Source organism: Micropterus salmoides, unplaced genomic scaffold (assembly GCF_014851395.1).
Source record: "Micropterus salmoides isolate LMB-PRFRI ecotype aquatic unplaced genomic scaffold, ASM1485139v1 Ms_hic_scaffold_17, whole genome shotgun sequence".
NCBI lineage: Eukaryota > Metazoa > Chordata > Actinopteri > Centrarchiformes > Centrarchidae > Micropterus > Micropterus salmoides.
In genome coordinates, this window is record NW_024040817.1 from 16,123,242 (window position 1) to 16,150,104 (window position 26,863).

The 26,863-nt window shown below is 40.8% G+C and overlaps 1 protein-coding gene across 3 annotated transcripts in view; it reads left to right on the forward strand.

The window, feature by feature from the left end:
* The window catches only part of trps1 (trichorhinophalangeal syndrome I), a 119,270-nt gene that overhangs the window by 32,421 nt on the left and 59,986 nt on the right, over positions 1–26,863 (forward strand). For all 3 annotated transcript variants that reach the window (XM_038725231.1, XM_038725232.1, XM_038725233.1), the window contains exons 3-4: positions 19,797–20,504; positions 21,001–21,116. In XM_038725231.1, the coding sequence (XP_038581159.1) occupies positions 19,797–20,504; positions 21,001–21,116 (824 nt within the window). The remainder of the gene's footprint in view (positions 1–19,796; positions 20,505–21,000; positions 21,117–26,863) is intronic.

Below are 26,863 nucleotides of genomic sequence, written 5' to 3' on the forward strand. Positions count from 1 at the left end.
GACAGGAGGAGAGAGAACGAGGAAGGCAGTAAGAGAAAAGAGTGCCACATAGACAGAAGAAGGAGGGGGAGGCAGATAATTTGCCACCGGAGTGTTTTGTGGTGAGGTGAGGCGTGGAACTTTGGTGACTTTAGCTCGCAGGCTTTTTGTGATACTCCATTGATCCCCTGTAGTGAGATTTCTCTTTTCATCTCCCCCTTAGATTGCAGCGTCCGCTTCAGAACAGCTCCCCTGGGAGTGGTAGGGATTCGGTGTCTTGCTCAAGGACACTTTAGCATGGTGGATTCCTACAGTCACAGGGGAGATGACTTGGCCTTCTGGTTGAAGGGAGCTTTAGTCTTTAGTCACTCTGCCATCCTGCCCTGCTACCCTTGGCTTGTGTGCTTGAATGCTGCCCTATCTTGATAAACTCTTGACAAATTTCCAGTGTGGAAAAAAACAGCTCTGGGACCAGTGGCTCGCCCTCTTCTTCAATTGGGACAGGACAGAAAAACGTTGGGTTGCTACAAGAGTGTTGGCTCCCGGTTGGCACAGGCCTCCCCATGCTAAGATTTGCTGATTAGCACTAAAGACAAATCCCTAAAGTCACTAGGATTCATCCTCTGTGCCTGTACAAACAGGCCTGTCATGGCAATCCATGTAAAAGTTGTTGAGATATTTCACTCTGGACCAAAGTGGTGGACCGACTGACCGACCAACAGACCACCAGACTGGCATTGCCGCAAACACAACCTGCTTTTTCTATACTGTTAATCATCTCAAAACCCCAAGGTTAAAGGACCAGAGCTGCACCAGGTTTAGGTGTCAGTGTCTAACATGACTTGGCTCTATAAGCGCTGATCCTGACCTCTGACATTCCTTTGATTCATGATAGAGCAAGGTACGCCCATGGAGAAGGAGAGGGGTTGATAGAAAGCCTTATTACAATGAAATTATGGTGAGAGAGCACCAGAGACAGCGAGAGAGAGAGGAAATGACACATAGGTGGAAAGAATCTCATTCCTGCTCCTGTCTCACACTAGCTTTCTCTTTCTCTCCCTGACACATTTTGCACACTTTAACACTCTAACACACACACACACACACACACACACAAGATAATTGTACAGTAATTGAACACTTCTTATCTACTTATCTGTCCGAAGAGGATCAAAGTAAAGATTCACGGATCGTGTGTGTCTCCATGTGTTTGTGTGCGCACGTGTGCATGGGCCGTCCGATTCTTATCACACTGTTTGACTCAGAGCTTCTTTTAAGGCAATGAATTCACATCTCATCCTCTTTCTGTCTCCCCGTCTCTCCCCTTTCGTGCTCTCTCTCTAAATCTCTCTCTCCCAGTTGCTTCTCCTGTGTAAACCTCTCTCTCTTTCTGTCTCTCTCTCTCTCTGTGCCTTTCTCTATATTGAAAGAACATCTATTGTCAGTGTTCACTACCAAACAGAGAGACAGCAGCTGCATCTAAAAAATGTGACTAATAGATGTTCAACAATATGAAATGAAATAGTGTGAAATATAAATCATGCTCTGGAGTCAATATCTCAGTATCTTTTTTATTTCTTACTTCACTCACTTTTCTCCTTAACTGCTGTTAATCGACTATCTATTAATTCTTTCTGTCTTACTATTTCTATCTCTCTCTCACACATTCACATATTTGTTGTATTCTTTGTAGAGATTATCCCTGTGTAAATTTGTATCCAGAAATATACTGAATGGCAGGTTTGAAGCTAACCGATAACAACTTTGCCAACACAGTCTTTTTGGCTCTTAACACTATACAGTATGCCAAGCAAGTATGGACAGATTTTGGGACAGATTTGGTGGACAAATAGCCTTGACATTTTCTGTGTAAATTGTGTCATTTCGAATGTCAAGCGAGTTTTTTTGTTTTGCATGCCTTCAAGTTTTTTTGAATTGTTGCCAAAATTGTGGTTTGTTATGTTTGACTCATGCATAACTTGAACATAATAGTGCAATAGTACAAATATTAAGTACAGGCAACAGGTAGTGACTGATGCCAGAGGAGATAGCCGAAAGGCAGATGGAGGGGAACAGTCAGTTGTACCTCTGGCTAATTTCCCCATTGATACCCATGTATATTTGACATTTTACAGTACACTACCTGTGGTTTGGCCCGGGGCTGTGAAACATTTTCTTACATGCAGAAGACACTTTTAGCTGTCAATTGCAGTGCAAATTGAACATGGAAAAATGGAAGAAAGTCTCAGAAGCACACAGATTTTTTTCGTTTTTTTTGTCATTCATCAGCGGCATAGATCAGAGAGAGATTAGAGAGACGAATAAGAAAAGATGAAAAGAAAGGAAAGACAGAGGGAGGGGCTGGGTATAAAATAAGAGATGAAAGGATTAAGGGTGTAGTAACAGCTAGATAGGTTCACTAAACTCTGTATGATTGTGCGCGTCTATGCTTGTATTTGTGTGCACATATGTGGATTTTTAAGGGTGTACCAGCAGTTAGATGGGTGTGAGAACTAAAGATTACATACCTTTGCACTTATTACTGATCCACACCTGAATCTCTTGTAAATCTTTGACCTACTTAAGGTGTCCTGATCTCGTTGAGGTCGCATGACTTATCATCAGCACGCTGATAGAAGGCACGCTCAGAGGCTGATAAGTTCTGACAGAACAGGGAAAGATAGGGTGTGTTAAGCCTTGTCTATTTCATATATGATCACGTCATCACAGGCTAGATGATAGCTAACGCATATTGGATATCACGCCCAAAAGGTGAGGTTCCCTAGGTGAGATCCAATGTCTTTGGTAATCAAGCGCAAAATGCCCAATCCTGTGAATAATAACATTTCAGACTTATCTTTGGGCTTTTACAGCTGACAGACATCGTTATATCTTTTACATTCACAATCCTAATTACTCTACTTGACAGGTGAATTAAATGTGCAGGGACATTGAAAGAAGGCACATACACACGGAAAAGACCTTGCAAAAAGGATAAGCACAACACATCATAAAGCAGAAAGAGATGTGTCACTCACACTGTGAACATCAACTTTTGGGTTCAGTACAGCAGGATCAGCTACATTCATGCACTGTTATCAGATTTTGCTCACAACTTGGCTGTGTTCTTTTTTTTATAAGCTCTGCATCTGTAAGCAGTACCAATAATCCTGCACGATGAAGTGTGTATATGGCTTGTATTGGACAAGCTAGACGTAATGCTGCTCTGCCCTGTGTCAAGAATGAATATACGTTAAAAAACAAAAGCCTAACTGATGTCATAGTGAATTTCCGCAGAAGGTGTTTACGGAGTGCTGCTCGCCCTTTTTTAGCTGTTATCCAAAGTGCATTGCAGATGTAGAGGGGATTCCAGCGCCTGCTCCACAACACACGATTAAAGGGTCGATGACATTCTGTCGATATTTCAGTCAGAGGACCCGTGTCAAGACAACACTCCCTGAATAATTGCCACCTTCAGCCAACTTACAAAGCCACCACTTCTCTGTCCTCCAAAAAATCATCCACAGCACCCTGCAGCAGGTAATCACAGGTGATCGATTGCAGTTTAGCATGTTGAGAATGATGAATTAGATTAAATTAGGTCAATAGACATTATGGTTGCCTCCTTGGTGTGTGAATAAGCAGCTGTTTAGTTTGATGTATAGGCTATAGGCTGCAGTGATTCTAAGTATGTTTTAATGGCAGCTTTCAAACCATCATATTTATAAACTATCAAAAGCCACATGTATGGTGTCAGTCTGCTTACTGTCTTGTATTTCATTTGGTGTATTGCTTTTCATCGGATTGACAAATGTGAATCAGGGACGTCCTGGAGGCCTGAGGGTTTGAGACTAATTGTGTAATCTTAATAACCTCAGTTCCCAGTCGGAGACAGTTCTTGCATTTTCTTGATCTGTCTTTATTTGATGGATTTATTCATGATTTAAATGGTGATGGTTTAGGCCTAATTCAACATCTCAGTTATCATTTCTCTCCAAGTAACCTCATCACTGCTTTGCATTTCATGTACATGTACATGCAAGTTGAATCTCTACTTACAAAATGGAGTTCATTCCTAAAAACCCTATTACGATAAACCTAACCTAGAGTCTTAAACTTTGTGTGTGTGTGTATGTGTGTGTGTGTGTGTGTTAAGGAGCTTTTATCTCAAACACTGATGTCGCAACGACCTGCAACTTCCCCTAGCACAGGAAAGCTCCCTGTCTCTGTGTTTGTCTGCGAGTGTGTGTGTGTGTTTGTGAGGAGAGTAAAGATGAAAACGAGTGAAAAAAGCAATGTGTGGCTGTAACACAAGAGAGATGGATGTGAGCTCACAAAAACCCATGGACTTTTTTCTCTCTCTCAGCTAAACCTTCTCCATCACTGTACCACCAGGCGACAGGGTAGCACCTTTAATTAGGAAAAAATAACTTTTAGCGCTTCTAAGAGAAGGAGAAGAAGCTTTCCCTTTGAGTTTTTTTGAGGCATCCGCCTTGTGAAAAATGTGACACCTGCTCTTGTAGAAATAATGATAGCCCAACAAAAAAATTGACACTTCATAACGAATTTTTGGCACCTTCAGACTTTGCTTGACAATTTAACCCCGCTCTTATAGTCTTTGACTTCTGTAACTCGTAGAAATTGTGTGAAAGCTTCAGGTATATTGCTTTCTTAAGTTATAAAATTAGTACACATTTGCAGGAAAACTCCTCAGTGTCTTCCTTTTGTTGGTGTTTGATGCATGATTATCATTCCATTGCCGGGATTATTGTTTTAGCCATAACTGTGCTGTGTTGATATTGCTGTAATTAGTTGATTTAGTTGATTTAGTTAATTTAGTTCATTAGTTAATTTGTAAATTGTTCATTTTCATCCCGCTCAAAAAGATTATTGTTCAGTCTGTCTTGTTAAAAAGGGTCTTGGCTGTTTTAATGCTGTAGTTATTCCCTTAGAGCTTGTTGTCTACCTCTGTAGTCCCTCTGGGCAGGCCAAAAGTCTCATCACCATCCGCTCTTTGTCTGTCTGTGCGTGTCCGTGTGCATGCGTGTGTGTCTATCTGTCAGTTGTTATGCAGGATAGAGGAAATGAAAGCTCAGACTGAGGCCCAAGGCGTTCTAAACTGTCTCAGTGTCCTTCACATGCATGCGTTTGTGTGTTGCTGCGTGTGTGTGTGTGTGTCTGGGGCTGAGGACATCTGCTCCCATAAATAAGTGTGTAAAAGTGTCGAAAACAGGGAAAGAATACACTCATGTTCTGTTCAGACACACACACACACACACACACACACACACACACACACACACACAAAGGCAAATGTACTGTATACACACAGTGTTAGGAAGTGATTGAATCTCAGCTTTTATTGTGAAATATTGGATAGCACTGCCACCTCCTTCCTCTTTTTTTTTCTTTGCGTGTGTTTCTGTGTGTGTGTGTATGTGTGTGTTCTTTAACTATTGTCTGTTTGTGTGTCTTGTACGTACACATGTATATTGTGATTCATTTTTAACTCTCTTTCCTAGAACTCACATCATGCAGGTGCTAGCGGCTGTGTACTGTAATTTAATATATTTTCAAGGAAAATATCATTATTTAGTTCAACAGTATTTTCATTTAATGCAGTTCTGTTCATGCGTTTATTGTTCAGTCTGCTCACATTTCTACGACCCAGTTTGTGTGTGTATGTAATTTCCTGGTTGTCCCCCAGCAACCCCCAAGCTCTGATCACAGGAAGTTGAGAGGAAGTTGTCAGGTCTCCGCTATACACGCACACATACACACACACACACACACACACACACACACACACACACACACACTTCTACCTCCCCCCACGCTTTCACACAAGTAGGAGAAATGGTAGTGGTGAGCAATTGAAAGAGTGAAGAGGAGCAAGAGAGAAGGTGGGGGCAGGGGGAGGGGACAGTGTTCAGGTGTGATAGTCACAGATGTGGTGCTTTCTTTCTTCGTCAAGTGTGAAACGTCGGTCCGTTTCAACACCACCATCTCTTGCTCTCTTTTTTGCTCAGTCCTTCTCCTTGAGGCATCTGCCACTCCTCTTCAAACTAATGGGCCGTTCACACATACGTACTTAAAAGAGGGGAGAGTGACAGGCTGCTATTCATTGTAAGTGAGGCCTGGTGTTGCAGCCCAACACCGCCCACTAAGCTACAGAGATTTAAAAGGCGCTCTGTGGGAAAATAAGCTCAACTTTATGAAAATGTCCTCTGACGCAATGTGAGCAGGCGACAGCCAATCTCGCTTGTTTAAAGCCCACAGAAACAGAAGCACAAAGATGTTTACTACTCCTTCCTGCTAGTGGAGTTACAGAAAACACATACCGCAAAAAAAGCTATTCTGTATTCGGGAAACAAATTAAACAAAAAAAAACTTCAAAACAACAACTTGTGTTTAGTACCACAGCTGCATCAGAACAGAACTGTCCACTCAGAGCAGAGTATGGAAATGACATACTTCACACAGCGCTTCATGAGAGGCCAGAGAATGCCTACTATTTTGTGTCTGTATGTGTGAAGCGGCATCCTGAAAAATAAAGGCAACGCAGAAGTGTCCGAAAACTGCAGTTCTACGAATGGCCACTTGAGGCTGGGCTCAAAAGCGAGTCGGTCTCCATAGACCTCCATGTTACTGTAAAATGCCAAACTTTACAGCAGAAATAAACATGACAAGTGCACGAGTGGTGAATTTTCATAAGGATGGTGCTGCTTTGAGTGACAGGTGGGTGCCCTGTCAGCTGGCTGGCCACTAGGTATTTCTGCAACTAGTCTTCATTCGACCCCGCCTCAGCTCCACCTCTTTGTGCATTTTTGGATTAGCCAGCCTATGGGTGACGTCAAAAACACTACGTACATGTTTTATACAGTCTATGGTGTGAACGCAGAGTTAGAGTGTGTTTACATATATTCTAGTACAGTCTGGTTATTGTCTGCTCTCTCTGGTAGACTGATTTCTTAGAAGTCTTGTTAAAGAGACCGGAGGAAGGGATTAATAGAAGCCTGGTTAACAAAGCTGTATTTCTGCTGGGGGAACCAGATTTTATTGCCACATGCTATACAGGCTTAACTAAGTTCCTGTGGTGCTTTAACGTATACACAAGCACAAGACAAAGACCAGGAATGGGAAATGATTGCTCTGACAGCAGTATGGTAGGATGAAAGGAAGCATCCTTATAGCCAAGATAATTGTAAAAAACACTAAATAAGACAGCTTCCACAGCTGCACGGCAGATTATTTGTAAAAACCCAGCAATTGAAGGTTGAAAAAACCCACACCACAAGGCAGAAGACACAGATTTTCAGTGCATCTTGGGAACAGCGTGCTACGTTCTTGTCCTCAGTGTGTGGCGGCAAACTGTTTCTGGCTTTTTGGCTGTTACACCGAGTGTTTGTTAGGCGTGTGTGCCCTCGGTGTGCAGAGTTCAACAGTTTGATAGTTTCACAGCAAGTTAATAATATCCTGAGACATTCAGCATTTGAACACAGACATAGAATGGGATGGTCTTTATTTAGGATTCATATTTTCTTGGGATGACGTGGTGTGATGAGATCACCATGGACAGTTTCTGTCTCTTCTTTCATACACTACTTTGTCTTTTTTTACTGTTTGTTAGAAAAAGGCTTTTCAAAACAGACACCTCCTTAAAACAATATTTCTAGGATTTGGAGGGCGTCCTTCAACTGTTTATCAGACCCTGCTTTTGATGTGTATTTCTTTTTTGTGTATATGGTGCGTTTGTATTGTGTATCTCTGTTTTTTTTCACCAGAAAAAACGTCTCAGTTTATTGTTTATTCGGTTTGTTCTAATGCAGCAACAGATTTCAAAGTGATGATTGTGTGTGTGTGTAATTTCTGCCCTGTGTGGTGCATAGTTGATGTGCAGGAAGAAACTAAATGAGGATTTAATGAAGTTGGATTGTTTTTAAATATTGTAAATGATTAGATGCAAATGGTTGAACTAATCTTTTAATTTGGCGATATTACGGTGGTTTTAATCTTACATTATGACCGCATAGAATCCAGTGAGATGTAATTGTTGTTCAGTTGATCAATCCTCATAGGAAAATTGTGTGTATGTGTGTTCATGCATGTTTATGTGAGCGCTTATGTGTTTTTGTTTCTGTTTTACAACTCTTTCACTGAATTTGTTTTCTCGCCATGAGGCATTTTCTGGTTAAACAATCTTTTTAAGAAAGAGATTTTGCATGTTGACATGTGTTTTCCGTTTCTGTGCATGTGTGTGATCCATACGGATCTTTTCTCAATGCCAACCTCTGTCTCCTGGCAGCCAGTTTATCAATAATTAATTACACACACTCCTCGCAGTCTGTCTCTGTGTGTGTTTTCCATGTGTGAAACTGTGCTCCCCCATGACAGTTGCATGATTTATCCCTAAAGTTAAAAATGAGATTTCACACACATACACGCACACGCATACATTTGTCTTACTATCTTTGTGGGGACATCTCACTGGAATAATGCCCCCCCTAGCCCCTTACCCTTACTATCACAGCTACATGCTACACCCTAACCTTGGCCTAATTCTAACCTGAACCCTAAAACCAAGTCTAACCCTCAAACAGCCATTTAAACTTGTGGGGTCTGGCTTGTTGGTCCCCACAAAGCTGGTCAGCTCCCTCAAGTATAGTGAATCCCGTATTTTGGACCTCACACACACACAGACACACATGACATATATATGTTGACCACAATTTGCTCACTGCAAAAATTGGTTAAGGTGACATCATCAATTATGGTGAGAGAGAGATCCATTTTTAAAGGAGCTTTCTTAGACGTGACCACACACGCATGGTATGCTTCACACACACATTCACACACAGACAGAGTAGGCTCTAAGGACCATAGCAGGGGAGCTGTGGGTGTGTGTGTGTGTGCATGTGTGAGTGTGTGTATATAAAGTTAAACTCCAGACAGTCATTCCAGAGGCCAGACTAGTCAGTCTTATAAACTCTCAGGTCACAGATTATTGAAATAGCAGAAGAGATATATAGTCTGCGCCTGTATGCGCGCGCGTGTGTGTGTGTCTTGTGTTTCACTGTTTTACTAATACATCACAAATTGCTGTGAAGACCCTGAGATTTAGACACACATGTAAACATGCATGCAGATGTATGTGTTTATGTGCATAAATGTCTGTGATTTAATGAAATAACACGGTGTGTGTGTGTGTGTGTGTGTGTGTGTGTGTGTGTGAAAGATTTGGTTGCAGTGTGTATGCCTGTTTTTGAAGCCTGGATCTGTGTATGTGTGTGCATACTGATTTATTTCAGCATCTTTTATAGCCCTATTGGGAACTGAACCAGCAACCTCTTGGCAGCTATTTCATTCTAATAGTCTAACATACACACAGACATTCTATTGTGTAGGCTAATCTAACAAAATGTACCATGTTTTAACCTGCTAACCTCCAGCAATTTGACGAGGAATGCTTACAGCCTTATAAGTTCAAACCTATTGCTTGAGAGAAACTGAGTAAGCAAATTTTATACTCCTCTGACCCACCTGTGGGTCTTGACACACACTTCAATATTGAGTTTTATAGACCGTGGGTCCCATGGTGTTAGCATAGCGCTTTCAAATTTGCCTTTGCAGATGAACACAGCCAGTTCGTGTCATGCCGAATAAGTCACAGTTGAAAAAGTGTTTTTTTGTCACTTGTGTAACGTTTTCTGATTCACTGTCTCTTGCGTGCATGGTAAAGTTAAAGAGTTAATTGAGCTTGAAAGCACCAGTTCTGAGACTTCCCCCTCGGTGAAGTGAGAAACAGTTTTGCTTCTCTCAGTAGTTTTTGAGGTGCACTTGAACAGCAGTCTAAACCCTGAAAGTGTTCGGTAGCCATAAGACCATGGTTATACTGGACAGCTCTCAGTTATGTGTTCAAGTCTGTGTGGAACTGGTGTTAACCAGTGTTCTGCCTTTAACTGTCCAAAGGGGTAAACAGCCCTCCTACAGAGTATTACACACACGCACATGCACACATCACAGTGCTTCCCAGACCCTGTGTGGTGCTGTAATCCAATGTAGTTATTCGAGGTCAGACTCCTCTAATAGACTTTTAATAAAGTTTGTGTGGTGGGAAGCTGGGAGGGTGTGTATTTCTGTGGATGCAGGATTGATGCCGTTATCTTCAGCGGTTCTCTACATTGTTTCTTAAGTAGAGTCTTCCACTGTTTGTTCCTGCATCTGTGTTTTCTGCAGAGCAGTTGTGAGCATTTTGTAGCAGATAGTTTGTGCACTACATTGTTTGAAATGAAAACACTCATATCTCATAAATAGTAAGTGCAACAACATTGATTAAAATAATAACAGTATAGTGAGATACTGATGTACAGAGCTCATTTGAGCACTTGTGCAATTCAGCTCTTGTGTCTTTATAGTATGTACTTTAATTAACATTTATTAACACACAGCCACACGTTTCAAAGCCGAGATCAAAATAAATCAGGAAAACAACAAAGATAGTTGTTTGTATACGTTGGCTTGTATGAGAATCTGCAAGCGTGATTGTGCTTCCTGGTGTTTGTACTGAATCTATCAAAAGAGATAAGGAGGTATCGGTAGACACTGTATTGGTGACAAGATGTATTGTCGATCGGGCTTAAGAAAATCTTTTTGGAGGTTGTATGCATCTACAGTTTAAGATATTCAGAAAAAAAGGCCAGGTAACATGGTATCTTGCATTACGAAATTTAGTAAAGTTGAAGGAATAGTCTGATGTAGGCTGTACTGTGTAGTGAAAAACTTTATGTGAAAGAAAATGGCAGCCTTTGCTTTCAGACACACACACACACACACACACACACACACACACACACACACACACACACACACACACACACACAGAAATGCAAGCAGACAAGTAAGTGTGTAAAACATTTCTTTGCTCTGTTTAATGAATAGATGTCTGTCTGTCAGCCATGTAGAGGTAGCGGTTGTGCTATCAACACATCTGCAGGCAAACACACACGCACACACACACACACACACACACACAGGACATCTACAAACACATTAATGTTTGTTCAAGGATAACCGAGAGGTAGGGGGAGTAGAGAACTAGAGATTGAGAAAGAGACAGCAGAAGAGAGGAGGGAGGGAAATGTAAAAGGGTGGGTGGGAGCGAGAGATGAATTGAGAGAGCTAGGTGAAAGATGGACAGATAGGAAGAGGAGCAGACAGAGAGAGGTGTGTTCACTACATCGTTTTTGTGTGTGTGAGTGAGAAAGACAGCAATATGGAGAGTAGTAAGCAGAGAGAGGCAGCAGGAGAGTGTGGAAACAGAGGGAGCGAGTCTCATAACGAGAGAGAGGTATTGAAATGTGAACCTCTGATTAAGTTTGACATTTAAGATGACATATTTTGCATGCTGTTACCCCATTACAAATGAGTCCTACACTCTGGAATAGTGTGTCTGCATGTGAGTCTATACGCGCGCGTGTGTGTGATTTGCTTGATCCGTGGGGGGAATGAATTGTGCCCCCGCTACACAACAGATGACGGGTGTGTGTGTGTTTGCGCATGTGTGTGTGTGTGTGTGTGTGTGTGTGTGTAAGCTTTCTGGCATTGATTAGGGGTCTAGCAGGCAACTGAAAGCTTTTAGTCTTAAAATGGCAGGTGGAGTCTTGTCTCACAGTGAATTCATGTTGTCCTCCTCTCTCTCCCTCCTTCTGTTTCTCTCCTAAACCCCCTCCCCATCTTCAATTAGACTTCTGCCTCTGCAGAATCAATTCCAAGCTGCTTCTTGTCCCCCCAAAAACAGAAATGCTCCCTTCAGCTGACTCTTTCCCCACCTTATCCCCTCGTTTCTGAAAGAGGCCAGACACATCCGTGCTCCCATCCAAAGCTCAAACCTAGGCACCACATAGCAGCTTGCACTTGTGGCCAGTTCCTATTATTATCCCACCACTCCAAATAGGCTCGGTTTCACGGCCTGATCTGTTTTGTCTGTGTGGGTACTAAAACACGCGCACTTTCATTAATATTTTCTTCAGCTGCTTTCATTCACTGACATGCAACCTAAAGCTACAAGCCATTACAGCGTGACTGCCATTTTGTGCATCAGTGGTCTTCTTAAAAGTAATAATCTGTGACATTTTCATATAAATAAATGACTGCTGAGTGATGCAACGCAGTCTTGAAAGGTTTGACATTTGCAACAATAACAACAACAGCTGGTGTCTGCCAGGTCCTTCCAGGGAAAATCCTTTCTACTGACAGGAAGTGATGTGGTTCAGATTCATGGCAGCGACTTTGGTGGTATTTAATTGGAGTATAGAAACTAACATTTGAGCTGGGTCAGCAAACCGTGGCTGAACATACAACAAATGTATACATACAATGGAAAGTCATTTTTCATTTAATTGGCTGCAGAGTAGAAACAAGTAATTAATAGAAAATGAATCTATTATTAAGATAAATTAATCTAACTAATTTTATAACCCATTAATCATTTCAGGGCGGCACGGTGATGCAGTGGTTAGCACTGTTGCCTCACAGCAAGAGCATCTGAGGTTTGAACATTGGTCTTGCCAGGCTTTTCTGCGTGAGCGGATATGGTTGTTTGTTTCTATTTGTCAGCCCTAGAGACCTGTTCAGAGTGTACCTGCCATTGTCAGCTGGTATTGGCACCAGCCCCTCTGTGACCCCTGGATACGCGGTTATAGATAATGGATGGATTAATCATATCAGCATTTTTTAAGCAAAAAGCAGGATAACGATTCACGATCTTATCACGATCCATTTTCATGTTGGTTATTAAGACTGTTTTGCAAGTTATTGGTTTAGAAGAGAAAAATAACACAAATTTATTAATTGGCCCTGCGATGGACAGGGGACCTGTCCAGGGTGTCCCCTGCCTTTCGCCCAATGTCAGCTGGGATAGGCTCCAGCCCCCCCGCGACCCTGTACGCGGGATAAGCGGTTGACGATGGATGGATGGATGGATGGAAATTTATTAATTGTATACAGTGTAGCCTAATGATTCATTTAAACAACAAATAACTGATTAATTTTGTTCTGATACAATATTAAAGCTTTTAATATACATTTATTGATTTGATTTTCCCATTAATGTGCTGTTGGCTTCTGCATAAAAACACAAAGACAGGAAGGGACTTGTCGCAGATATTGATTGGCATTTACAGTGGCCAATAGCGCTGAATGTGTGTTACGCCACCCCACCCTGTCATGCAGACTCTGTGCGGACTGGTGCAGCTCTCAGTGATTGAACACTGCGGCTGGACCAGGATCGAACACAGCCTCCGAGATCGACAGAGACTGTCGGTCTCTGTGTCCGGTCCTGTTCATGCTGTGTTCACTGGGTGGCTGCTGAGCGCGTTTTTTTTACCAGCTCGCTTGGCTCTGGTTCTGGTGCCCAATCCAGCGGCGGTCACTGACGTTCTCCTGGCCTGAAAACCTCTAGTGCTTGAGTTGAGGTTTATATACACGCCCTAGGTGCTCCGAGCTCCCAGTCCAGGCCGAGTCAGCTATGACCACTAGGCTAACTGAGCTAATTATATAGCAGCAGCTAGTTAGCCGCGGTTAGCGGTTACTTTAGCAACAAGTAACACTTTCTGTTCATCATCAGACTCTGTAAATCACAGAGAATTGAGGCAGGGCAGGCGGGGCACACGGGGAACTTTATTGTTAAAGAGGTGGTATTATGCTCATTTTCAGGTTCAAAATCCTAAAACACCATATTTTTTGTCATACTGCACATTGCTGCAGCTCCTCTTTTCACCCTGTGTGTTGAACGCTTTGTTTTAGCTATTGAGTGATACATCTTGCCTTTAAATGATCTTTGTTGGGAGTTGCACATGCGCAGTTCCTAGTTAAAGACTACTAGCCAATCAGAAGCAGAGAAGGGCAGGTCAGTGAGAAGCCGGTAAACAGCTGCGGTTCAGCTGTACATGTTGCCGTCCAGCTTAGCAACATAGACTGGAGCAAGAGTTGCAGAGTGGTGAGTTATTAATCTGTAACCAATGGATCTTTCATCCAGCTCTGTCTCTACATCACAGTAACAACTTTATGTCCACTGACTGCCTGGAGGGTCGCTAGCGTTTGGAAGGGAGAGGAGAGGTGTGTGCTGCAGCTCAGTGTTTTTCCACCGGTGTTTTTGAGGGCGTGTCGGACAAATGAGCTGTTTTAAGGCAGCGTTTTCTGTGGGTGATGGGAACTCCCTTTGGGCTGACTTTGGGCTTTTTCACTTTGCAAACCTAGTACATGCACAAAAAGATACATAACTCAATAAAGGAGAGGGAAAAAGCCAAAAAGTACAATACCACCTCTTTAATTTTATGACGCCCAACAGTTACAGTGTTTTCTTTGTAGACAGCAAAGGATACAGGCAGCGAGGCAGCTGACATGAGATGTTGACAAAGCAGTTGTTGTCAGATGTTTTCAACTGCGTATATGAGCCAAAGAACTAAACTCATTAATTCTGCATTATAGCACGATACTAACGATCTCTTTGAAAAGGCAGATCATGGAGATGTTTTAATCGTTCAATCTAATATCATAATATCGCACACCGCTAGTTTCTCAAATGTTAGAATTTGATGCATTCCTTGTCTTACATTTCAGTAAACAAAATATATTTGGGCTTTGAACTGTTGATGAGACCAATCACCCTTAAAGTCAGAAAATAATTATTCAAGTAATTGTTAGTTGCAGCCCTAATTGACTGATTGACAGGTCAGTTCTGACAAAATTGATGGAGCGCTTTACATATTTACTCTTTCATCTAGAATACTGTACCAAAACTCAAAGTGAGTCTTCAAAATCCTTAGATGCTCAAACACAAGGTGCCTACATGCACCTAAAAATACACATTACAAATGATCATCTTACAAGTCATATGGGTGTGAACTTAAAACTAATATTTGCCTTTCTGCTCACACATCCAACCTGTTAATTAAGGGGAGTGTGAGGAGGAATGTTGAAATACGTTGCAAAGTCAATTTGCTCTCACATTAATTCAGCTAATTAAAGCGTTTTCCACTTTTTGCGAATCTGAAATTTATTCAGCGTGCCATTTGGCCAGGACAAGCTCGCCCCCACATGCCCACAGATACTCACTGTCAGTAGCTTGCTCTCTTCAAGTTCCCCATCACCTTAAAGAAAGGATTTCAGAAAACGACATCGTGGAAAGAAATGTTTTATTATGTCAGTAAAAAAATACACCAGGAACCTCACTGTGGGTAAAAGAATTGATTTAAATCAACCAGCCACTATGCACTTTGTTCGAGGGGTGAGAAGCTGGACTCCTGATGATAATAATAATGAAAATAATGGGAAGCTATTTCTGTTGTTCCACAATAAATTTGAAGGATGAAGAGGTGGTCTATGAAATACCCCACTACAGCTAAAAAACACTGTTCTGTTTCTCACTTTGGAGATTATGGGAAGTTTTAAAGCAGATGTTATAAAAGTCATCCACTTTTTAGGGATGCTTATTAGTATGTGGGAGGCTCTTTGCCTCCTACCTTTTTTCACTCATCGTGCATTTCCTTTCTTTGCTCCTATTTCAGTTTCCCTTGACAACTACTCTTTTTCTTTATAAACGAAGAAAATGCATCTTCTTTCCTCCCCTCCAAGCTCTTATCCTCCTTCCATTTACCGTCCCTCTCTTACAGACAGTCCTTACCTTCTTTCTCTCTTCCTTCCTCTCCTGACCATACTCCTCCTCAGTGTACCCCCGCTTCTCAGTGAATCTATCTTTTTAAAATTGTTTCCAAGATACGAGGGGAATAGGAGGAAAAGAGATGGCAGCCCAAGAAGAAAGTAAGGCCAGATGATGAGGAGAAGGAAATGTAGGAGCAGAGACAGAGAGAATAATATGAAGAGACAGAATGACGCAGATTGAAAAAATGAAAGAGAAGCTTGAGAGAGATCTCTCTGTGTAACAAGACCTTGCCTTTAGCATTATTTCTTCATATGTTGCACATTAATCCTTTGTTTATGAAAGATGGAGATGCCAACTACAGCTGTCCCACTGGGAGGGGAGGAGCAGAGCTATCTGAATGCAGCAGAAATATGTGACCGTGTTAAGAATTGGTATCAAACCCATCCATTACAGTGATTTAATAATATGCATTTAGAGAATTAGCCTGCAGTGACTGTGTAAAAATGGTTAAGATGGACTGGTGATCTCTTTTTTTCTGTTAGTGAGATCTAACTATGTTCTCTGAATCAAAAGGACTTGCTTTGATTTTTTTAATGTTACATTCATTTTAGTGGTCTTCTGGTGTTGTTTAATGATCCCGTACACGTTATGTGTTTGTGTTGGAGTCGCACAATGTTGCACAAAGACCTTTCTGACTGCATATCAAATGAAGTTAGAGGTTCAACAACCATAGAAATTTGTGGTGCTGAAATGATTAGTCGATGAATCGATTACTTGATTGTCTGAGAATTATTCCCCACTACCCCCAACATTTTTTTAAAACTCCACTAATTATTTAAGCAGTTTATCAATCAGCTATGCCAAACATTCTGAAATTGTTTTGAAGTTTTTGTTGTTTTATTTCAAATTGAGTGTTTGAGTTTTGTGCTGTTGGTTGGACGAAAAAAGAATGTTGAAGACTCACGGCAGTTATCACGGGCAGTTTCACTATTTTTAAGGCTAAGTGATGATTGGAGGGATGGCTGATTAATTGATGATGAAAATAATTGTTTCTTGCTACCCCAGTTGTTCAGCAGGACCCAACTGACAGCAACATGATGTGACATCAAAACGTTTTAGACTTTTTGGTTAACTGCAGGGATGATTTACAGTGCAACAGTGATACGATTTAGTTGATATGGTGCATAAAAAAACTTTCTCATATAAATACAATTGAAATTCTCCAATATGAGTCCCCTAACATGGCCAAATATCTGACTTATACTACAGAAACATCCCACACCGCTCTCAGTGCATCCTTCAACAGATGTCTTGGGGTGATTATTGGCAATTTCAGATAAAAACCTCACTTGTGTTGGGGCTAATTGTCATTGATGGAAATGATTAACTGTCGCATTTATCCTCGCTATGGTATTGAGGCCATTGTGGTGTATAGGGTCTAATTGTAGCTAGTAGCAGTAGTTATGCGGTATGTTGTGGTGGGTTGTACCTAATTGTAGTTGATAGTAATGGTTCCAGTCTGTGTATACAGCCTGAAGCAAACAAAGGCTGTACTGCGACATTGAGACACACACACACACACACACACACACAGATGCATACACCCAGAAACAGACGCACAGCCTTTTAACACACACACACGTCTTCCTCTTGCCCACATCCTGAAGTGTACAAGTAGCACGTCAGAAGTATGCAAATAAACATCTCATGGCAATAAAAAAATAATAAATAGATGAGAATTTTACTCTCACTAATTCGCGCTCTGTTGATTTCACGCTTCACCAGATCATTCATAATTTTCTTATTATCACTTTGATTAAGTTTTGAAGTCGCCACTGAAATCTGACGGGGCAGATGGAAACACAGTCAGGTCAGCCAGTGCTTCTTAGGTCGGGATTTCAGCTTCATTGCTTTACCACAACGATCTGTAGTTTTCCACTGTGTGTGTGTGTGTGTGTGTGTGTGTGTGTGAATGATGAATTCTGACTGGGTGTGGTGAACATCAGATGAGATTTTCCTCTGTTCCATGCAGACACACACAGTGAGTGCCAGGGCTGGTCTAGGCGTGGGCCCTTGCAGACATAAATTGCTTTATTTTAATAGTTGTATGGTAGAGAAAGAGGGAAAGCATTTTTTTTTAAATACTAGAAAGGCCATAGAGAGAAAATGGGATTCAACAAAGAAAGCAGCCCTCTGTCTGTCATTCATCTTCCCTTCTTCTGTGTTTGTGTGTATTTTTATTATGACCTTTCTTCCTAATCCAAAGGATTACATTACAGAGTTGTTAAAATATGGTTCTTTTTAATATATTTTTTATATTTATGTGTATCTGCATGTGTTTGTTTATGGACATCTGATTATCTGTTTTCAACTACATTCCCCTTTACTTCTCTGTCTTTAGAGTGTGTGTGTGTCTGCGTTGATTCTCTCATGATTTAAATGTGTGCAGTTTGCTATCAGTAAATAATAACAAGCGCTCTCACACTAACATCAGTGTCAGTCACAGGGTTGCACGCATGCTATCTCGTTTCCACACACATCATCAAACATGTATTACTCACACACAGAAAGACACTCGTGCGCTCAGTGTCTTCCCCCCCCTCATATTGCATTGATCTAAAAGTGATCAGTTTTTGGCGTCTATCAGGCGTCTGTTTGGATTTTTGTCTGTTCATAACCGAACACACACACACACAAACACACGCAGCGTATGGGTCAATGAGTTGACTATGTTTACGACTGAATATGAACTGAACGACCACAAATAAACACACGCTCGCTAGCACGCGCATACACACACATGCTTGGAAAATGCGCACGCACACAGTATCTCTCTGTCATGACTGTTGTGAGCAGAACGACCACAATTGTTCTCTTTTCAAACAAAAGAAACATTATGGTTTAACATAAAACACATGGTTGGTTATTTGATGGCTTTGTATAGTGATTATAAGGGAGGGAGGGGAGGGACGGCGGGAGAAGGGGGAATGACAGAGGGAGGGAGAGGGCAGGAACTAAAATAAAGATACATTTTAATTATGAAATTACTCAGATTATTACTTACTTTTGCGTGTGATAGTTGGCAACGAGAGAATAAAAAAATGAGTGAAGTGCAAGGAGGATGCCTTGATAAGTACTTTTGTAAAGGTATTTTACCCTGATTATAAATGATCATGGTGGTGAGAGAGGTTGAGGGGGAGGGAAAGAAGATGAGGTGATGGGGGGGGGGGGGGTTAAAAGTAAGCTAGGATTTGAAATGAGAAAGAAAAGCAGACAAAAAGAGAATAAAGTAGAGGGAGGAAACTGAAGGGCAGGAGGTGATACAGATAGAGCTGGAAAGACAGTGAGAGATGAGAAAAACAGAATCTGGGAAGCCAGAAAATGAATGAAAGGCACGCAGAAAGAGATGCAAGAAAGAAAGAGAAATTTGAAGGGCTGGAGGGGATGAATTGCAGTCTGCCGCCTCCCTCATCCGTCTTTCTGATATGGGGTGTGCGGTTTGATGTGGTTGTCTGTTGGCCATTCTACCCGTCTCTCTCTCTTCTCTCTGTCTCCCCCACTCTTCTCAGTGCCTCACCCTCTCTCCACCCCCACACTTTCCCCCACCCCACCCACTCCCTCGCCCTCCCAGCGTCTCTGATATGGTTTTGGTTTTGATGTGGTCATGTGTTGAAGATTCTCACGGATGGCTTCCATAACGATAAATTGATCCACTCCCTGGTTTATAAGAAGAAGAATAAGAAGGGGGGGCAAAATGGCAAAAAAGTTGCACTTAAGGATGCAACGAACGTCCCAACACACACACCCCTGAAAACCCCTCTCACAGCTGAGATGTTTTTGATTTGTTGGGGCTGTTTTTCTTTGACGGGGTTTGTGGTTGAGGATTGTCACAGATTTCATCTTTCAAAGAAGTTTGTAAATTGAATCAAAGCTATTCCGTACACACATACATCATTGTCAGGAAATCATATTTGTGTGCGTGTGTGGGTGCATGTAATCCACGGCATATTATTTGAGCACATTGTATCTGTTAGTGTCTTGATTTTAAGGGATTATTAAAAAATCTGCTTGATATTTTCATGTTCCTTCATAAGTGTCAATGTATTGGCTGAAAATCTAACTTTGTCTCTCTCCTTATCTCTTTTCGTCCTCTCAGAGATGGTGAGGAAGAAGAATCCCCCTATCCGGAGTGTGGGAGGTGAGGAGGAGGAAGAAGAAGAGGGGAGGAGGCCCGCAGGAGAAGAGGAGGAGGAGGGAGAGGAGGAGGGAAGAGTAGGAGCAGAGGCCGAACGCATAAACCGACCCTCTGAGCCAGAATCCTCCGACCGGATCAGAGGAGATGAGGAGCAGGAAGAGGAGGAGGGGGAGAGCGAGTGCGTATCCTCGTCTGTCTCTCCCTCATCCGTTGGCGACCGCTACAGCAATGAGGAGAGGGGGGGGAGGAGAGGAGGCGGCAGGAGGGCCACACAAGGAGGAGCGGTGTTGAATGACAGGCCCGAGAGCCAGTCGGAGCCTGAGGACGGGGAGAAGGGGGTAGAGGAAGGAGAGAAGAGTGAAAGAGACAGAGGGGAGTCAGATCATCTCACGACTCCTCTCCACTCTGCTCCCCACCTCCTCCCAAGACAGGAAGGAGGGGAGGAGTCAACAACTGACACCCCTCCGCTTTCCTCCAGCCCCTCTCCCAAACTCCAGGACTTCAAGTGCAACGTGTGCGGTTACGGTTACTATGGCAACGACCCCGCCGACCTGGTGAAGCACTTTAGGAAGTATCACCTGGGCCTGCACAACCGCACACGGCAGGATGCTGCCCTCGACACGCACATCCTGGCCCTCCATAACATGGCTCCCCAACACACACCTCTAGGTGATTCCAGCTCTCTGCTATGTGTTTGACTTGTTGTTGATGGTTAGTGTGTAAAATAGCTGTTAAGGAAAATAATGTGGATCTGTGCACAAGTTCATGAAATAAGCCTCACTGATCAAGCCTTGGACCACACACTGACATGGTGAACCAAAACAGGAAGAAACAGTCCTATTATGACCTGATTATGTATTAATATACACACTCCGTGGTTAAATCCTACAGCATTGTAATGTACATTAGCATACAAACGCAGATTGTTTTATGAAGCCCTGTTTTATTACATTGTAACGGCACATTTGATTTTATAATGTTAATTTTTCAGTATGCTCAGGGTGCACCAGCTTCTTGCATCAACAACTTGTAGATTGTTGATCTGAAGTTCTCCTTCTTCCCAGATGTCAGACATGTCCTTGGATTTGTGTGACTCTGGCAGCCTGACCTCTGTTTGTCTGTCTGCTTTTACAAGTCTGACCCGTACTTGTATTTGTGCTCCCAGATATACAAGCAGGACAGGGGCAGAGGAACCAAGCCAAAGAGTTGGGGAAGACAAGACCAGATATGCACAATCAGCAGCACAGGACAGTTATGATGAATGGCACATATGACGTACAGGTAAGCACTTGCCACATTCAAGAAATACAGATAAATAGATTTACCAAGCCTGAAGCCTAACTTTTTTTCATAGAGTCTAATAAATGTGTTCATGCATTTCATTCACACATACACTAAAAATATACCTTTAAAACTAATACCCTTACCGTTTATTGGTAAGGGTATCAGTTGTACACAAAAAAGCAGTAATAGTGTCACATCCACATGAGTAACAAGTAAAAACATAAGTAAACAAAACACACACAAACCAAGAATAAATAAAGCTGCTTAGTGTGGCAGCCCTGAATTAATTATAAGGAAGGAAAAGTGTTTGAAGGAAACGATGACTTACTAGTTTAGTAAAGCTTTTTTTTTTTAACTTCCTCTTGTTACCTTCTTAGTCCAATAAAAAGCAGCATTATTTGATCTGGTGCACTTTGGTAACAGTCAATTTCACAATGCTTTTTACCATTACTCTTGAAAAAGACCTCAACATAACTGAAGTTTTTCACTCGGAACAATTTCTGTTCCCTGACCTGGTTTCATCTATCAACCTTTTTCTTTGAGGGCCTGTTCTGTGTGGAATTCACGGTCCAGCGACATCAAAATTCACAAGAAATGAAATGAGGGTTGAACTTATTAATTGAAAATTCAGAGCCTCTAACCGACGTAATTTCTGACGTATTTTTGGTTATATAATCCTGTTAATATTGTGGATGTTCATGTAATTTCCCCTTGGAACATCCTACCACGTGTGTAGTCACGTGACTCCGCCCCGTCCAGTCCTGAGTCTGAAGCACAGGGAGATGTTAGTTAGTGCTTACAGCCTTCACTTTCCAGCGGTTGTGGAAACAACAGACAGACTTTTATTAATCGACACACTGTGACCTACACTCAGACTTGTATACCTACACTGTACATTTACTGCCCGACTGACAGCTTATTACTCGCTGTGTGCCGGTGAAAAACATTTGTTCCGCATTGATATTAAATAATTGAGTGAAAGTTTATAAGCAGTGGTCATAATTCAGCAGCGCCAATGCGCCGACTATAGGGGAACTATGTCTGTAATGTGCGCGTCAACATTACCATATTGATTAATTTAGAAGAATAAATAAACCCAGCTTTAATAGTTGAGCATATTTACAGTACAAACCTTGTCATTGAAATATGCGGGCATTCAAAGACAAAATAATCGTTCAATAATCGAGGTGAAATGTTCAGTTAGTCGTGATTTTGAATTTAGGTCAAATGGTCGTACAGCCTTAGGTTGAACAATTAATTGAAATTTTTTTGAAATCGCAATATGGCCAGGAGGTGCACTTTTTGTTAAAAGCAAAACATGTGCGTCAAGAGACCATTTTAATATTTTTTAATAAAAGAAAAAAAAAAAATAGGGCAGTAGTAGCCTAGAGGTTACAGAAGTAGCCTTCTGCCTGGAAGGCCAGTCCCCTAGAAAATAGAGAAGGGAAGATGAATGAGTACCATTCTTCTGTCCTCAAGTAAGGCACCAAGTGGATCTGCTCAACAGTAAAGGTGCCAGTATCCAGTACTACATCAGAAGTGCTTGTTCAATGGTTGAACAGCATCGTTTTTTTTCATTAATAAACTATTTTTTATGCGCACTATGAATGTCTTCTAGGAAAAGACTATTTGCAGTTATTTAGATATTTAAACAATTATCACATCTAGCTATTTTCTATGGCCTATAAACACTATTGCAAGACCACACATCGTATGTTATTTTCGAGCATACCACCGTCTTAAGAGCTTTAACTGGTAAGGGCCCAGATGTCAATCTATGAACCTGCATGAATATGAAACCAAAAAAAGGGCTAGATCGATTAGTTTTTACATAGGAAGGATGGATAATAATAAAAGGTTACAAAAGAGACCATTTTAAATGAAATATTGTCGTCTTGCAGAGATGTCCTGGCCTTCACATCATATTCTACAGACTTAAAAAAACATCTGTGTTTGTTACATATCCCTGCAAAAATCTCACCACAATGATTTTAGTTTGTTTTCATTCGCTCTAAATTATCATTCTATCTCATAACACAAATCAAATCTCCATTGCAATATCAGTCAAAATAATCTCAATTAGAAATTTAAAAAAAATTTTTTAAATAGACATAATGTACCACACTGAGGACCCCACACTGGTCTCATGGCAACAGAGTGTCAGGTCCATAAATGTATGTAACAGGGAAGGTGCAGCCTTGTCCAGTGCCAATTTTGAACGTACCCTGGAAACACAGACTATAGTCTTTTTAAGAGATAACAAACACATGTTGACTAGGTTACCAATGATGTCTTCATGATTCAATTCAATTCAATTCAGATGAGCTTTATTGGCATGAATGTGTAACAACAATATTGCCAAAGCATCATACATACAACATAAGAACAATCAACCCCATACATTTCATTAAACAAGTAATTAAAGCGTAAAGTAATGTCATGATCAGTCATGATCTGAGAGTAAAAAGCTGGTGCCTCCATGGAAATGTTGGCTATCATGGTAGCACTCTTTTTTTAGTCATTTTTACTTAAATATGTTTAAATATGTGTATGGATATCTCTTGGATATAGCGTGACTTACTTTTTTAGTTATCTCAGTGCACTGTCTCCAAAGTACCCCACACATTTATACCGTACATTTGTTTTTCTATTTAAATTTCTGTCTTGAACTTTAAGAGATTATACATTTTGCAGTAGTTCTGATTTAACTGGAGCACTGAAACGTGAAAACATTTCAAAAAGTACATTAGAGATCTGCAGATGTAGATGCAATGCAGTATTAATGCAGCTGCTTTACATCTTCTCTTGCATGTGGTTTTCAGTATTAACAAAAAAAAGGCATACAATTCTGTGAAAGAAAATCATGAAAATTTCTTTCTAAAGTGTACTTTTTTAATTCATTTCAAAGTTAGAATTAAGGAGGTAGTACTAATTTAATAAACATTTGCAATCATCATAACATTTTTCCTATTTAGGGAAAATTAGACACTGATTAAACGGTAACACCATCAGATAGAAGTTATGTTATCAACTTTTTATGAATGACGCAAGCAGTGCAGGTAACTTTGAAGCAAACTTTATTTTTAAATAATAACTAACATGAATAGATGTAGGTAGAAATACTCACATTGCAACATGGAACAATCTGATATCAGAAATCAATATCAGTTAGAAACTTTGATCCAAAACAGGTGACATGTTGCTTCAGTTAACAATTCACTACAAGCATTACTCATAAATCTGTAATTCAGGGCTCATAACTGAGCTAATTTATTGGGGTGAACAATTTGCAGCTGATTTGTAACATAGTACGTGTGTGTGATTTGGACAGTGAGGCATTGTGGTGCAAGTTATAAAGCTTTATAGACTGACAGATGAATAGACACAGAAAGGGAGACAAATAGGGCACCTCGTAGACAGGCAAGCAGTCTCCTGTACACAATCACTTATAGGCAATGCATACATCTACACACACAGGCGTACACATGCACCCCATGCATCATCGTGTTTTAAATGGTGGCCAGAAAATGTATATCCTGCACTGTTGTACTAATATATATCCTGCTCTGTCAGATTTTATGCTCAGATTATAAATATTTTAACTAGTATCTGGTGGGAGCTGCTTTACTGGGAATAGCAGGATAAAGACAGGAATATAGATTAACAGATGATTGAATTTTGCCTTGTAGTTGTACACCATCAGAGCACAGTAAAATGTCAGATGTAATTTGCACATGCAGTCTGGACATCAACAAATCAGCCAATCAGTTGTAGGAGAAAAAATGTCTTCAGTGATTTAGTTTTATTTCACTGATTATTGCACCTAAAATCAAGGGTTACTAATCAGTGAAGTCAACAGCTGCAGACTGGTTAGAATGAAAACCTGCAAAGTTTCTGCTTTACATTGTTTACTGTCCCTGTCATAATAGCCTCAGACACAAGTGTTACATGTCAGCTATACTTTCTTTCTTTTTTTTTTCTCAGCATACACACATACTATTTATTGACTTGTGCATATACTGTAGCTTTGATCTTTAAAATTCACATTCAGACGCATATGGCTTTGACACATTTATTGCCATAGATGCTTGAATATCAATATTTAACAACAGTATGTTTTACTTTAGGCAGCAGAATGGGTGGTTTTAATTTTAAAATTAACTTGCTAAAATATGATTGCTAAAATAGTGAGAACTGTAAGTGTCAGGCAAACAGACCTCCATCAACTCACTATTCTCAGTCATTCTCAGTCATTCTTGAAACATTCAGTAGAACAATAAGACATTGTCGACTTATTGAAAGCATTTTTGTCCTCATTGAATTTAATGAATACCTGTACTCGCAGAGTTGAGTTTCAAGTTTTATTGCAATATGTTCTGTTTATATCTTGTGGGCTAATTATCTAGCCACTTATATCATAATAAGTTGTTGTTTTTAGTAGTGGAGAGGCTGTCACATTCTTTAAAAGTCAAATTTTTCAACAGCAAGTATGCCAATCAACCAGGGTCTGAAATGTTTTCACTGCCTGCCACTGGGGCAGGGACATATTTTTCTTTTGCCCTCAAAGCTGAAGTGCTGTTTTAATTTATACTTTTGAAATGTATATGCACAAAAACATTACATGCATGTTTGCATGCACAAAGGAAAGACCCCTGTCTTTCAGTACATGACATTCACTCCATCTTACTTAACAATCATTAACGACAGTCAGTGCTCAATACAAACCCAAAGTTCAAACAATATTGAATGGGTCCCTATCTCAGTTCAAATCCACATCTCTACAAAACCTCTTATTTTGGACCCCAGCAACTGAGCAAAAATACTCATTGAGTTTCAAAACAAAAGTTGACCAACAAAAATAAAACCAAGTGACACCTCTCGCATCCAATAGGCAAGCTACGTGATTCTCCGACAACACCGGAGTTACCTCCTGTAGTCCGGCGGGGCTGCTGGCAATCTAACCGGCTGTCAGTCAGTAGACGCCTATCCCCACAAAATGTGCAAATTTCAGACGCTGCAATCAAGATATAATTTTTGTGATTTTTCCAGTTTGCCGTGAATACTAAGGTCAGGTGTGCACATTAAATCTCAAATTTCTAAATTAGGACTTAGCATCAAATAAATATCTAAAATAGTTTTAATATCCATATAATGTAGGTATTTCGACACTTACCCACAGTTGTAGGTTATCTTATCTTAATTACCTTCATAGTCACACATAAGTGTGATTTTAAAAAATGTATTCTTAATTTGTAATTAACTTAATTGTGTTTTTCTGCACTGGGACTAGTTTGGGTAACAATTGGGTCAAGGATTAGGAATTCGAGTGTGCATGAACAGTAGGGTTTTGTCTGAAAGCTTTAAACAAGATGATCTAATAAACGTGTATGTTTGTGTATGTGTGTGCATGAGTTCCTGTGTGTGTGTGTGTGTGTGTGTGTGTGTGAGGAATACTCAAGGAGTTTCATTTTACTTAAACCAGGAGTCTGTAATGGCCGTAAGTCACGTAATGGACACAGAAACACACACACACACACACACACAGTCATCAAACACAGCACACAGACACACACAGAGTCAGAAATAGAAAATCCAGTGGGCTTAAGTCGTCATTATGAAGAAAAAGTGAAAGTATTAAAAAAAACGAATGAAAGGGGTCTCTATTCTCTCCATCCCTCACTCGCCTTTTCTCTCTCCCGCCCACGTTTGGAAAATTCCATGTTGTCATTTGCTAGGACGAGTTA